At 47.8% G+C, this 15,014-nt stretch overlaps 1 protein-coding gene across 1 annotated transcript in view; it reads left to right on the forward strand.

Annotated features, from left to right (window-relative positions):
* Positions 1 to 10,909: 10,909 nt before the first annotated feature.
* Positions 10,910 to 15,014, forward strand: part of GCLM (glutamate-cysteine ligase modifier subunit) — a 52,477-nt gene continuing 48,372 nt past the window's right edge. The window contains exon 1 of the mRNA XM_089677300.1: positions 10,910 to 11,263. Within this exon, the coding sequence (XP_089533426.1) occupies positions 11,144 to 11,263 (120 nt within the window). The 5' untranslated portion in view covers positions 10,910 to 11,143. The remainder of the gene's footprint in view (positions 11,264 to 15,014) is intronic.

Here is a 15,014-nt window from a genome sequence, read left to right on the forward strand (position 1 = left end):
TTCAAAGAGTAGTGGTTAATGATTCATACTCTGAATGGTCTAGGGTTATTAGTGGTGTACACCAAGGTTCAGTGTTGGGACCCTTATTTTTAATATATTTATAAACAATATAGGGTCTGGGATTAAAAATCCCATTTCAGTCTTTGCAGATGACACCAAGCTGTGTAGTGGAATAACGTCCTTACAGGATGTCTTCAATTTATAAGCTGACCTCAATGCACTGTTTAATTGGGCAATTATGTGGCAAATGAGGTTTAATGTTGATAAATGTAAGGTTATGCACTTGGGGGCTAAGAATATGCATGCATCATACATACTAGGGGGGGTACAACTGGGGGAATCAATGGTGGAGAAGGATCTGGGAGTTCTGATAGATCACAAGCTTAACCTCCCTGGTGGTATTCCCGAGTGTAGCTCGGGGTAAAGTTTCAGCACCATAAGCGGTAAGCCCAAGCTACACTCGGGAAAACCCTGCAGCGCTGCTCCGGGATCTGTTCTTCTCTTACCTTGTTCTGCGCTCCCGCGATGTCCCTCCTGCAATGTTCCCTGCAATGTCCTCCGGCCGATGCCGGCATCTGTCTTCTGGGTTCCGTTCCCTGCGACGTCGGGACGTACGGGGGACGAAACTGGCGGGAAATTTGAAAGTTGTAAAAGTGACAATCACTAAATTCACTAAAATCACATAGTAAAACATTACTGTATCAAACCATTTCACATACATTTTGTCCCTAGTGCTTTGTCCTGTGCCCTGCCTGCATTTGTACTGTTCTTTCTGCCTGGAAACTAAGAAATGTCCATGGTGTCCAAAAAGTGTCCCTTTAGGTCAAAAGCGGTTTTAGACCATCCAGAGAACAGCGATAGTAAATTAGAACCACTTGCAGAATTGAGTGATAATGATTTGTGGGGAAATTCGTCATCAGACACTGAAAACGATTTTGCGACTTTGCTCAGTGATGTGCGAACTTGGCGCTATATTTCAAATTTCAGTGTTTTTGGTTTGATTATATTATTTAATTACATTTATTATATTATTATTTTTTATGATTATTTATTAAATTATAATTTATGATTTCGTGTTTCAAATTTTAACATACCCGGGATGTTTACTAGACTCTTGTTCAGACAGATTTCAGTGAGTTATTCCTAAAAATTACAGGCCTACAATAAAAAAATACATATTTCCATGCAAATGTACCGCTTTGAGCACAGAAATATGGACATAATCAGACTGCCAGGGAAGCTACTAATGGCATGCAATGCCAAGCTGCAGTTTCTAAAGCAAGAAAAATCCTCTCTTGCATTAAAAGTGGTATAGACTCCAGAGAGAGAGATATCATTTTACCCTGTACAAATCATTAGTACCACCTCATCTGGAATATGCAGTTCAGTTTTGGGCACTAATTCACAAAAAGAACATTGGGAAACTGGAGAAAGTACAGAGAAGGGCAACCAAACTGATCAGAGGCATGGAGGAGCTCAGGTATGAAGAAAGATTAGAGGAACTGAATGTATTCTCTCTTGAGAAGAGGAGATTAAGGGGGGATATGATCAACATGTATAAATACATCAGTGGTTCATATAATGAACTCAGTATAGAGCTATTCACCCTGAGGTCATCACAGTGGACAAGGGGGCACTCTTTAGGAGGAACAGAAAATGAATTTCTTCACAGTAAGAGCTGTGAAAATGTGAAATAGGCTCCCTTAGGAGTTGGTTCTGGCCAGCTCAGTGGATTGCTTTAAAAAAGACCTGGATTCTTTCTTAGATACACAGAATATAACTGGATACTAACATTTCTAGGTAAAGTTGATCCAGGGAATATCCGATTGCCTATCGGGGGATCAGGAATTAATTTTGTTTCCCTGCAAGAGCAAATTGGATCATGCTTTGCTGGGTTTTTTTGCCTTCCTCCGGATCAACTGTGGGTATAAGATTCTGGAGCAACAGAGTGAAAATTGAAAAATTTTACAAATATGATGCAAATCTCCTTTCAGTATTTGTATATGATGACATTAGCTAAAAAATATGGCCAACAGTGTATAACAAATACACTAGGTATTCCAGCACCATTGGTAAGACTGGTTGAGATTAGTCTTGCACTATGCTGGCGACACACATATCAATATGATAATTTGATCAACCGAACAATACAATCAAGAGTTAGTGGCTCAATAATTCAAATTATATTACATTACATTGAGTTTATATAGCGCCAAAGGGTTTGCTCAGCGCTGTACAATAGAGGGGGGGACAATACATGAAACATTACAGCAGCTACGAACAGCACACGAGGGGTAAGAGGGCCCTACTCTTTCGAGCTTACAATCTGGGAGGGAGGGGGTAGTGGTACAGGAGGAAGTGGCTGTGGGGGATGGAGTGGTAGGAGGAATGAAGGAGAGCAGCAGTTAGGTGAGGGTGGGGTAGGCTTCCCTGAAGAGGTGGGTTTTCATGGAGCGCCTGAAGGTGAGGAGGGAAGGTGACAGTCTGATGGATTGGGGTAGTGAGTTCCAGAGGATGGGGGAGGACCTGGAGAAGTCTTGCAGACGTGCGTGTGAGGAGGAGACCAGGGAGCAAGATAGAAGGAGGTCCTGTGAAGAGCGAAGGGTACGGGTAGGGTGGTACTTGGGAATCAGGTCGGTGAGGTAGTTAGGGGCAGTGTTGTGAATGGCTTTGTAGGTCAGAGTGAGTAGTTTGAATTTGATGCGTTGGGCGATAGGGAGCCAGTGGAGGGAGAGGCAGAGGGGGGTGGCAGAGGTGGAGCGGCTGGTGAGGTGGATGAGTCTGGCAGCTGAGTTCAGGATGGTCTGAAGCGGGGAGAGTTTGCACTGGGGTAGGCCGGTGAGGAGGGAGTTGCAGTAGTCAAGGCGTGAGATAATCAGGGAGTGCACAAGTAGTTTAGCGGTGTCTGGGGTAAGGAAGGTGCGTATTTTGGCGATATTGCGGAGGTGGAGCCTGCATGTGTTTGTCAGTGATTTGACATGAGGTTGGAAGGAGAGGTTAGAGTCCAGAATGACCCCAAGGACTTTGGCTTGCGGGGCGGGATTGATGGTGGTGATGTTAGTAGTGATGGATAGGATGGGGGGGGGGCGCGGGCAGGAGGGAAGACGAGAAGCTCGGTTTTGGAGAGGTTGAGTTTGAGGAAATGGAGCGACATCCAGTCAGAGATGTCGTTTAGGAGGTGAGTGATGCGGGCGGAGAAAGTGGAGGTGAGGTGAGGGGTGAAGAGGTAAATTTGAGTGTCATCAGCATAGAGATGGTAGTTGAAGCCGTGGGAGTGTATGAGTTTGCCAAGGGAGGAGGTGTAGATGGAGAAGAGAAGGGGTCCAAGGACAGAGCCCTGGGGGACCCCAACAGAGAGGGGGAGGGAAGGGGAGGTGGCACCATTGTAGGAAACGCTGAAGGAGCGTCGGGATAGGTAAGAGGAGAACCAGGAGAGAGCGGTGTCTCTGACGCCAAGGGAGAATAGTTTATTAAGGAGGAGGGGGTGGTCAACTGTGTCGAAGGCCGCGGAGAGGTCCAGGAGGAGGAGGACAGAGTAGTCGCCTTTGGCTTTGGCGGTAAGTAGGTCGTTGGTGATTTTGAGGAGGGCGGTTTCGGTGGAGTGTAGGGGACGGAAGCCGGACTGTAGTGGATCAAGGAGGTTGTTGTCAGTTAGGTGGGCGCTTAGGCGGTTGTAGACTAAGCGCTCCAGGAGTTTGGAAGTGAGTGGCAGCAGGGAGATGGGTCTGAGGTTGTTTGGGTCAGAGGGGTCCAGGGAGGGCTTTTTGAGTATGGGGGTGATGTGCGCATGCTTTAGGGGGGAGGGGAATACGCCGGTAGAGAGGGAGAGATTGAAGATGTGGGTGAGGGAGCAGATGAGGGAAGAGGGGGGTGACTGGAGGAGTCGAGAGGGGATAGGGTCTAGGGGGCAGGTAGTGAGGCGGGCTTCAGAGAAGACCCTGGTGACTTCCTCAGTGGTAGCGGGGCTGAAGGAGTGCAGAGCTGGTGGGGTTACGGTAAGCGGGGTCTTGGGTGTGGAGGGGGGCAGTGCGCTTGCGAGGTCAGAGGAGGGAAGAGATGAGGGGGAGATAGGGGGGGGGAGGCTAGGTGGGGAGGTAGATTGCGAGTTGACTATGTCCTGACGGATAGCATCAATTTTATTGTGGAAATGAGTGGCAATCTCGTGGGCGGTGAGTGAGGTACTGAGTGGAGGAGGGGGGGGAGAGAGCAGGGAGTTGAAGGTGGAGAAGAGTCGGCGAGGGCAGGAGGAGAGGGTGTTAATCAGGTTTACGAAGTAAGCCTGCTTGGCGGCGTGGAGGGAGGAGGTGTAAGTGAGGAAGGCAGATTTGTAGAGGGAGAATGAACGGGGGGACCTGGTTTTGCGCCATAGTCTCTCCAGCGCACGACTGCGACGTTTGAGGCATTTAGTGTGGTCGTTCTGCCATGGTTGGAGCGGTCTGGGTTTGATGTAGCGTGTGGTTAGGGGTGCCAGAGAGTCTAGGGTAGCTGATAGTGAGTCGTTGTACGTGTTAGTGGCTAGGTCAGGACAAGACAGTGGAAGGATTCTGTCGTGTAGGCGGTCGGCAGCTGAGTGGAGGGGGGCCGGGTTCAGGTTGCGAAGGTTGCGGCTGGTGATGGTTTGGCGCTCTGGGGGGGGGGAGTTAGGGGAAGGGGAGATGGAGAACGTGAGGAGGTGGTGGTCGGAGAGAGGGAAGGGGGTGTTAGAGAACTGGTTGAGGGTACAGAGGTGGGAGAAGACGAGGTCCAGGGTGTTCCCAATGATGTGGGTGGAGGATTGAGTGTGCTGTGTGAGCGCGAAGGAGGAGGTTAGGTGGAGGAATTGGGAAGTAGCCGGGCTGTTGTCATTGATGGGGATATTGAAGTCCCCGAGGATGATGGTTGGTAGCTCAGAGGAGAGGAAGAAGGGAAGCCAGGCAGCGAAGTCATCCAGGAAGCGGGGTATGGATCCGGGAGGCCTGTAGATCACTGCGATCCTTAGGGGGGTGGGTGAGAAGAGCCGGATGCAGTGAGCCTCGAAGGAGGAGAAAGTTAGGGAGGGAGGATTAGGGAGGACCTGGAAGGTGCTCAGCGGTGATAGGAGCAGGCCGACCCCACCACCTTTGTGACCGCTCAGTCTTGGTGAATGGGACCAGACGAGACCTCCATAGGAGAGTGCCGCAGGGGAGGTGGAGTCAGTGGCCTGTACCCAGGTTTCGGTGATGGCTAGGAGGTTAAGGGAGCGGGAGATAAAGAGGTCATGGATGGCAGTAAGTTTGTTGCAGACCGAGCGGGCGTTCAGGAGTGCAACCGAGAGAGGGGGGATGGATGCGGGGAGAAGGGGCACAGATATGAGGTTGAGGGGGTTACGGCAGCTGGCGGGAGCAGGGGGGTCCCTAGAGGAGGGGTGAGGTGGCGAGGGGCCAGGGTTCGGGGAGATGTCCCCAGCAGATAGGAGAAGGAGAAGGGTGAGGAAGGTGGCATGGGAATGGGAAGTGTAGGAGCGTGTGGGTCTGATAGTGGTGGCACGTGGGTCGACGGGGGAGTGGAGTAGCAGGAGGAGGTGGTGAGTGCCGTAGTGGGGAGAGGGGAGTAGTGAAGGGGCAATGTAGAGCTGTTTTGGGGGGGTAGGCGGGTAGAGGGAGGCGATTTTTGGGATGGTGGAGAGGAAAATGAGGAGGAGGAGTGCAGGAGGCATGTTGGGGTGGGTGCGGTGACAGTTGGGTCAGGGGAGGTGAAGGGATACAGGTCAGGGCAAGGTGTGTGGGGAATCTGTGTTACCATGGGAGAGTCATTTGAGTCCTTCTGTAGGGGTAGAGTGAGGGTGGAGGGCGGCAGCTGGTTGGCAGCAGTCTGTGGGTGCAGTAAGCTGGCGACCATGGGTGCTGTGGCATGTCTTCAGTGGGTACGGTGGTTCGGCTAGTGGAGGGGTCGTAGGGTGCGATGGCTGGGGGTGATGGTAGGCACGGCGACTGGTGATGCTGGCGGCTCGGTGACTGGGGTTGTTGAGGCCAGGCGTCGGGTGCTGAGGGCTCGGCGTCGTGAGGCGCTGAAGGTGTTGAAGGATCGTCATCAGAGTCGAGCGGGGCGTTGCGGTAGCGATCGTCGGCCCTGCGTGGTTTGTGCTCAACCGTGATCTGTTGCGGCCGGTAGGAGAGACCGCAGCTTCAAGGGTCGTGGTGGGCCATTAGTCGCCGGGGCGTCGCCAGAGGGAATAGCGTGCCGGAAATCAGGGTGCTGGGCGAGCGTTCCCTGGTGTGGTGGCTGGCTGGTAATCCCAGGTGGGGTGGTGGGCAGGGGATCCCCGGTGGGATGGTGGCCGTGCTATCCCTGGTGGGGTAGTAGCGATCCCTGGAGGGATAGTGGCTTAGGGTCCCTGGTGGTTTGGGGTTTCAGGTGGATGGTGGGATCCCTGAGTGAGTGAGTCCCTGGAGGCTGGCGGTGTGATGGTGGTTGGGCTCCCTGGTGGGTAGTGGGCGCCCCTGGTGAAGTACCTGGTGTCCTGGAGCGTCGGTGGATCCCTCCTGGGTTAGCAGGACCGTTGGTGGTGGTGGTAGCTTCCCGGAGCAGCGGAGGCGTCCCGCCGCGGCCGCAATTCCCGCCGCGATTCCAGCCACGGCTGGCAGGAAACACCGCGGCTTCGGGTGCCGCGGTAGGCCTCAGGCTGCTGCGAACCGCCGGAGCTCCGCTGGAGGGACGGAGTGACTGTGGGTGTTGGTGGGGACCTCGGCAGCAGACACAGACACAGGGGCCCGGATGGGCCCTGATGGCAGCGGTAGGGGCGCAGGGGTGATCCCCTGATCGGCGGGGACCGAGGAGCGGAGTGGCAGTAGTCCGGGCTGATGTCCGGCGATCCTGGTCGGCCGCGCCAGAAATCGAGGCCGCGGCTTCAGGTGCCGGGTAGGCCGCAAGTCCCGGAGCTCCGGGAGAAAGGTCCAGTGGCCTTCCCTGGCTGGCGAACAGGGACCGGAGGGTCGTGGGGCCCCCGTCAGGGTCCGCTGCCGCCCAGATGGCAGCGGATTGGGGCCGGGGGAGCAGGAGCTCGCCGAGACACGTCCGTCTCGCCGGACGTCCGGATGTTTATGCTAAAAAAATGATGAAGAATCGCTCTTTGCGGATTGCTTCTTAAATTGATCATAAATAACAACAAGTATGGTGGACCTTAAAGACCTAAAAAGGGGAAGTATGTATGCAGGGCACCATAAAAGAGAAATGAGCCTTAGATGACTCTGATGGAGGCAGCCATTCCTGGCTCAAGGGTAAAGAAATTAAATCCAAGTAGCTTAGAAAGTGAGATCAGTATCCTGGAACAAATATGCAGTCGATGGTGTAGCAATGGCAACCCCCATCAGAGGTCTTCTAAGACCTCTGCTTTGTGACGGTGTCCCTTTAACAGCATTAAGGGACCAGTAAGTGAGTAAGTGAGTAAGTGAGTCAGTGGATTGTCTGACCCTATTAAAGCCTGTATAGGAAGAGATGATAAAAAATGCCCAAGAATTTGCATTATCTTATTATAGGTCCAGTCAAGCAAATGATGTTATGAGGGTAAGGTGTTTCTGATATAACCCTGCAAATAGTTGTCCTATATTTAAAATAGATTTTCATTCTGTATATTCAGCACAGTCAGCAGTAGTCATTCATATAACAGATTTCTGTGACATAGAACTGCTAAAACATTTTCATTTTAGGCAGAAACATAATCCATTTCCTGAGCAGATATTGTAAGTCATACTATCAGATGTTTTAACCCAGTATATGTACCATAGGATAAAGCGTGATAAAGGTCATGTTATATTATAGCAAAATTGCCACTTGCAAGTTGGGACACACTATTACATTTCACAAGAACTTATGCAATGCATACACATATTATTTATATGATAAGAAGTTGTATATATAGCTTCAGAAATGTCTGGTTTTGGAGCATCAGGGGCAGAATTTAAATTAAGGTTATGTTGTATGTTAGTGCGCATCTCTTGGATAAAATGGAAGTGAGCAATACAATAGACTTATTTTCATATAAAGTTTTCATTTTTTAACCTACATACATTGAGGGATACAAGATTTAGTTTGAATTCACGATGCCATATACAGTGCCTTGAAAAAGTATTCATACCCCTTGAAATTTTCCACATTTTGTCATGTTACAACTGAAAACGTAAATGTATTTTATTGGGATTTTATATAATAGACCAACACAAAGTGGCACATAATTGTGAATTGGAAGGAAAATGATAAATGGTTTTCAAACTTTTTTACAAATAAATAAATAACTGAAAAATGTGGCATGCATTTGTATTCAGCCCCATTTACTCTGATACCCCAAACTAAAATCTAGTGGAACCAATTGCCTTCAGAAGTCACCTAATTAGTAAATAGAGTCCACCTGTGTATAATTTAATCTCAGTATAAATACAGCTGTTCTGTGAAGACCTCAGAGGTTTGTTAGTGAACAAACAGCATTGTGAAGGTCAGGAACACACCAGACAGGTCAGGGATAAAGTTATGAAGTTTAAAGCAGGGTTAGGTTATAAAAAAATATTCCAAGCTTTCAACATCTCATGGAGCACTGTTTAATCCATCATCTGAAAATGGAAAGAGTATAGTGCAACTGCAAACCTACCAAGACATGGCTATCCACCTAAACTAACAGGAGAGAATTAATCAGAGAAGCAGCCAAGAGGCCCATGGTAACTCTGAAGGAGCTGCAGAGATCCACAACTCAGGTTGGAGAATCTGTCTCCAGGGCAACTATTAGTTGTGCACTCCACAAATCTGACCTTCATGGAAGAGTGGCGAGAAGAAAGCCATTGTTGAAAGAAAGCCATAAGAAGTCCTGTTTGCAGTTTGTGAGAAGCCATGTAGGGGACATAGCAAACATGTGGAAGAAGGTGCTCTGGTCAGATTAAAATTGAACCTTTTGGCCTAATAGCAAAACGCTATGTGTGGCAGAAAACTAACACTGCACATCGCCCTGAACACACCATCCTCACCGTGAAACATGGTGGTGGCAGCATCATGTTGTGGGGATGCTTTTCTTCAGCAGGGACAGAGAAGCTGGTCAGAATGATGGGAAGATGGATGGAGCCAAATGCAGGGCAATCTTAGAGGAAAACCTGTTAGAGTCTGCAAAAGACTTGCGACTGGGGTGGAGACTCACCTTTCAGCAGGACAACGACCCGAAACATACAGCCAGAGCTACAATGGAATGGTTTAGATCAAAGCATATTCATGTGTTAGAATGGCTCAAAGTCCAGACCTAAATCCAATTGAGAATCTGTGGCAAACTTGAAAATTGCTGTTCACAGACGCTCTCCATGCAATCTGACAGAGCTTGAGCTATTTCGTAAAGAAGAATGGGCAAAAATGTCCCTCTCTAGATGTGCAAAGCTGGTAGAGACATCCCCAAAAGACTTGCAGCTGTAATTGCAGCGAAAGGTGGTTCTACAAAGTATTGACTCAGGGGGTCTGAATACAAATGCACGCCACACTTTTCACATATTTATTTGTAAAAAATTTTGAAAACAACTTATAATTTTACTTCCACTTCACAATTATGTGTCACTTTGTGTTGGTCTAAAACATAAAATCCCAATAAAATACATTTATGTTTTCGGTTGTAACATGACAAAATGTGGAAAATTTCAAGGAGTATGAATACTTTTTCAAGACACTGTGATTTTTAAACGGACGCTGAAGAGGCTGCAATTTAGGGGGCTAACTCTGAGCACTAGGAGTATAATTTGTATTTGTGGAACCTGCTGGGGGACAAGGGGATTCCAGCTGCTTGAGTGATTTTATAATGTTTATCTTGAATTTTGGGTGCTTGTTATAAGCGCTGGTTCTATATTTATAAACATCAATGTAGAGTGCCCCCTTTCAATGCCCACTTTCATTGGCGGTTAGCAGTGAGTGCCCCGATTCATGAGTAATTAGTGGTGTACGCCCCCTTTCACTGGTTATCAGGGGTAAGTGCCCATGTTTATTAGAGGTTAGTGATGAGTACTTGCTTTTATGGTGTCAGTAACAAGTGCCACCTTTTATTCATTCAAGATCATTGGTGTGAGCCCCTTTGCCCCCTTTTTTTTGGCAGTCACTAGTAAGTACTCCTTTTCCAGGTTGCTCAGTGGTGAGTGTCCCTTTTCATTGGTGGTCATTATTAAGGGGCTCCTTTCATTGGTGGTCTGTACTGCTGACTTCTGGCTCTGTCTAGACTGAATGATAATAGTCTCAGATAATCCCACACTTGCCAAAAAAAAATTAAATAGCAAATATAAAGGTGATATGTAACATCCTCCAGGTTAGTTAGCTTTTTTTAGATGGAGGCTGAGCAGCAGACTGGGGATGAGTCGGCCTGGGGAGAGAGGCAGTGAGGTTACCTCAGGACAGGCTGGGAGGCTCTAACAGGTCAGGGCTTCTAGACCCCTCCCACCTCTCCAGAGTTTTCTGGAGGAGGGGTAGAGGAAGCCTAGACCTGCATGTTTGAGGGACCCTGGCCAATCCCCTGGCAGGATGCTGGGCATGGTGTTCAGGGCAACCCTCAACAGTGGCAGAGCCTGTACAGAGGGCCAGAGAATGTTGGGTGGAAGTTGTGCCCAGGGCATTTGGCCCTCCTGCCCAGCCCTTGTCCTGGCCCTAGATAAGGGCACCTCCTGAGAAGTAGTGAGTCTGTGCTCCCAGGCCAGATATTCAGGGAAATGGCACAGAACAGGCTGCAGTTTTAAATGCTATAAATTGGACGTGTCTCTTATTTTTTCCTAAATAAAACATCTATCGTCTTCTCCTTCGTCAGCCAAGTCAGATATCATTACAGAAAACGTGAGGCTCTACCTTCAGTCTCATCACATCCTTCCAGTACATGTGTATGGCAGTGAATGGATGAGGTCGTTACCACTCCCAGACAGCAGGGGGCGCTGCTCTCCGTCGCCGTGTGATCATAATACAAGTGTCGTGTGCAGCGCAGTCATCGTGAGGTGCACATGTCACAGTGCCCGGGGTCGGCCGGGAGGGGGCCGGCTGATGGTGAGTCACTATTACGCAGCACATTTACTGTGGAGTCACCGTGTTCCGGCTATAATAGCGGAAGGCGGAGAGCCGCTGAACAGACCGAGCAAAGAACGGGACGGCGCGGAGCTCAGCCTTCTGTATTCTCCTTCATAGAGGAGACATGGGCACCGACACTGCCCGGAGCATGCTCAGTACAGCCGGCACTCTGATCCTCCACACCGGCAACATGATGAACTGGGGCCGCCTGAAGAAGAAGTGTCCGGCCACCCCCAGCGAGGAGGTCAGTCACCTTCCTATAGATCCGGGGGGGGGGGGATAGAATCCACAAAAGAAGAACTCCTCTCCATCTATTCTCATCTCTTCTTCCCCTCACCATCTGCCATACATGCACCGATCTGATCGATCATTGTTCCAGGACCTGCAGATCACTATTACATTGGGTGATCAGCCTCACCGATCATTACATCGTTTTCTGCAGAGAGATTATCCCAAATGTCTATTTTCATTGATCACATTTCTGATCGATCATCCATTGTTGTGTGTATGGCAATCATCGTCTCCTACTGACCTGGCCTGTGCTTAACAAGCTCGTTTATTCTGACTTGTGTTTGTACATTTACATATTATTATTATTATTCAGACTTGTGGTTGGGCATTTACGTATTATTATTATTATTATTATTCAGACTTTTGTTTGTACATTTACATATTATTATCTTTATTATTGTTATTACTATTATTCAGACTTTTGTTTGTAAATTTGGAGAAATTATATATATATATATATATATATATATATATATATATACTAATTGAACAAAGAAAGTAGTGGGTTGGATTTTGTCCACACTAGTGGCCCCTTGTCTGCGCTCACCTGTCGGATGTGATGACTTTGTTAGGTGAATACTTGCTGCTGAAAGTTGTGGTTTTTTTTGTGCCTTAAAGTGCCAAGCAAAGATTGTGTGACACATTAAAGGCGGCGCCAGCTGTCAATGGATTTCAGTCATTGGCCTGTCAGTGTACACACCCACTTAGTGTGCAGTGCACAGTGTATAGGTAGTTGGATGCTCTGATACATTACCCCTGGAGGGAAGTGCAGAGAATTGTAACGCCAGGCTCTATGTATTCAGCAATGATATGACACCATAAATCAGCAAGAATGAAAGGGACATTCCTTTAGAACAGGGGTGTCCAAACTTTTTTCAAAGAGGGCCAGATTGGATGAAGTGAACATGGTGGAGGGCCGAACATTTTTCCAAACATTCTTTGAACCATTACAATTAAATGCAAATAAATTATTTTATGCCAAGTTACTGTATTTTTCGCCGTATAAGACGCACCTGACCATAAGACGCACCTAGGTTTTAGAGGCAGAAAACAGGAAAAAAAAATTCTGAACTAATGGACTGCAGACACAGTACAGGAGATGACCAGAGACTGCGGACAGCACAGGGATGACCAGAGACTGCGGACAGCACAGGGATGACCAGAGACTGCGGACAGCACAGGGATGACCAGAGACTGCGGACAGCACAGGGATGACCAGAGACTGCGGACAGCACAGGGATGACCAGAGACTGCGGACAGCACAGGGATGACCAGAGACTGCGGACAGTACAGATGACTGCTGACCTTTGGGGAGGTGGGGAGCGGGTACCTGAATTTGACAGGTACCCGCTCTTACTTCCGCAGTTGTTCTTTGATCTTACCTGTTCCTCGATCCAGCCGCGCGCTGTCTTCTTGGCTTCTGTAATGGCGCTCGGCATGACAGCCGGGTGCCCAGTGCGCATGAGCGAGAAGCACTTGCGCTTTGTGATTGGTCCGGCGGCTTCTGGGATCTGTCATGTGTCCCAGGTACCGCCTTACCATTCACAAAAAGCACCGCTTCTTGCGCATGCGCACTTGGCACCCGGCTGTCATGCCCAGCGCCCACACTACAGAAGCCGGGAAGACAGCGCGCCGCTGGATAGAGGAACAGGTAAGGTCCCGCTGCAGAGCTGAGCAGCCGGCCCGGTATTCTGACACGGCCGCGGTGGAAATACCGGACCGGCCACTCCATATTCGCTCCATAAGACACACTGACACACGGACATGGAGGGCCGTATTAAACCGACCCTCGGGCCGTAAATGGCCCGCGGGCCGGACTTTGGACATGCCTGCTTTAGAAGGTATAGAGGCTGATATGAGGCTGGCTTCATATAGTACTGCACCTGCAGACTAACATAGGCCGGTCATAATAGAGTTGAAGTAACACTAAAAATAAATAAATGAAATAATCCTTTTTTGTTTTGTTTTTTGCAATATACCATAATCATTTTCATAGCATGTGCACTCCTAATGTCAGTACCATTCACCATTGTCAATGTGGAGATACTGCCTGTGCCCTGTAGCCCTGTCTGGTAACATGCACATTAGGCCCCATGCACACGGGGCGGTTTAATAACGCTGGGAAACATTAGCTGTGTAAAGTCCTGTTAAAAACCTGAGTTTTTTCAGCAGCGTTTTGCCGCGTTTTTCGCATTTTTACATGTTTGCGGTTTTTTAGCGTTTATTTTTTACCCCCCCAAATTTTCTTTTTTGGTCCAAAAAAGCCCAAAAACGCTGGTTTACCGCGTTTTGCCATGTTTTTCAGCATTAGAGCGTTTTCACAGCTAAAAAAAACTCCTCTCGAAACCCACTAGTCCTGGGTCATTATGGCCTATGATGCCCCTCTGTGACTGCAGTGTAGCGTACTATACATGTGCACACATTCAGAAAAAGTTACATGAGCTACATTGGCGCTTTTGTCACGTGGAGAGCAACCTTATGCTGGTGTGTGACAAATGCTCCAAAAACACAGAAAAAAAGTGTCACTCAGGTATGAAAGCAGTGTAAGGGCCAGTTCACACTACTTGTGTTTCAGCTGCTTTTTTTTCTGCATCCAAAATGCACAAAAAGTAGGTTATATTGTTGTCAATATCATACTTCACATCAGTGCTGGCAGTTCCAGTGCATTCCGGATGCAATAAAAAAAGTAGAACATGCTGCATTTTTTCTGCACAGAACTGTACTGGAACACGGTAAAACACACTGGAACGCACATGTCCTTATTTAAATTGAAGAAAAAGAAGGGGGAAAATGAACTGGAATGCATAAAAACGCATCAAAAATGCGCTTTCAGAAATGCATCCGGAACACATTTCTATAGTGTGAACTGGCGCTAAAGGTTTGATTCTCTTCTAGAAGAGTGAGGAATGTTCACCTCTATATACACATCCTTCACTTCCTAGCACTGTTACTTTACCTTAGTCACTTCCTCTGTCAGGATGACTTGCTGTTTTTGCTTCTTATGTTCAGCTCTTTTCTATGTCCTTCCTTAAACATTTACTATGCTATGTAGTGCATGCGTTCTTTTCTTTTTTTTTTGTAAGTTAGACAATTAATGGTGCACCAGAATGAAAATTCTTGGACCAAAAATTCAGGATGCATTTGGCCAAAAAACAAAACCGTAATGGGTGTTTTTTTTTTTTTTTTAAATATATATTTTTTATATATATATAATTGTATTCTACTTTTCAGATGAATATGAATTTATCTTCAGCACCTTTTGGCCAATAGGCTGCTTTCACACTGAGCAGTTTTTGCAGCTCTTTTGCATTTAAGAAAAAAAAGGCACAAGAAAAGCTAAGAAAAACGCATCCCTTTAAATTCAGTGTATGTTTTCACACTGGTCCCTTATGCTTCCCTTGCAGTGTTAAAAATCCTGCTTGCTGCAATTTTGGTGCATATTTGGCAAGTTTAAAAAAAAAAAAACGCATCCCCCATTGAGGCCTGGTTCACACCACTGCGTTCCCCCCCCCCCCCCCCAATTATTGAGGCCTGGTTCACAGCAGTGCGTTTTTTAGGACTTTTTGCAGAAATGCGCTACAGTCAATTTAACATGATTTCCTATGGGACATGTCACATCTGTGCTTTTTTTTTTTCTTTAACTGCTGCGTTTTTGGAAAGGGTCAGGGACTTCTTTAAATGCAAAATGTTGCATTTTTGGTTCA

Source organism: Staurois parvus, unplaced genomic scaffold (assembly GCF_062004578.1).
Source record: "Staurois parvus isolate SC_StPar_1 unplaced genomic scaffold, SC_StPar_1.0 ptg000183l, whole genome shotgun sequence".
NCBI lineage: Eukaryota > Metazoa > Chordata > Amphibia > Anura > Ranidae > Staurois > Staurois parvus.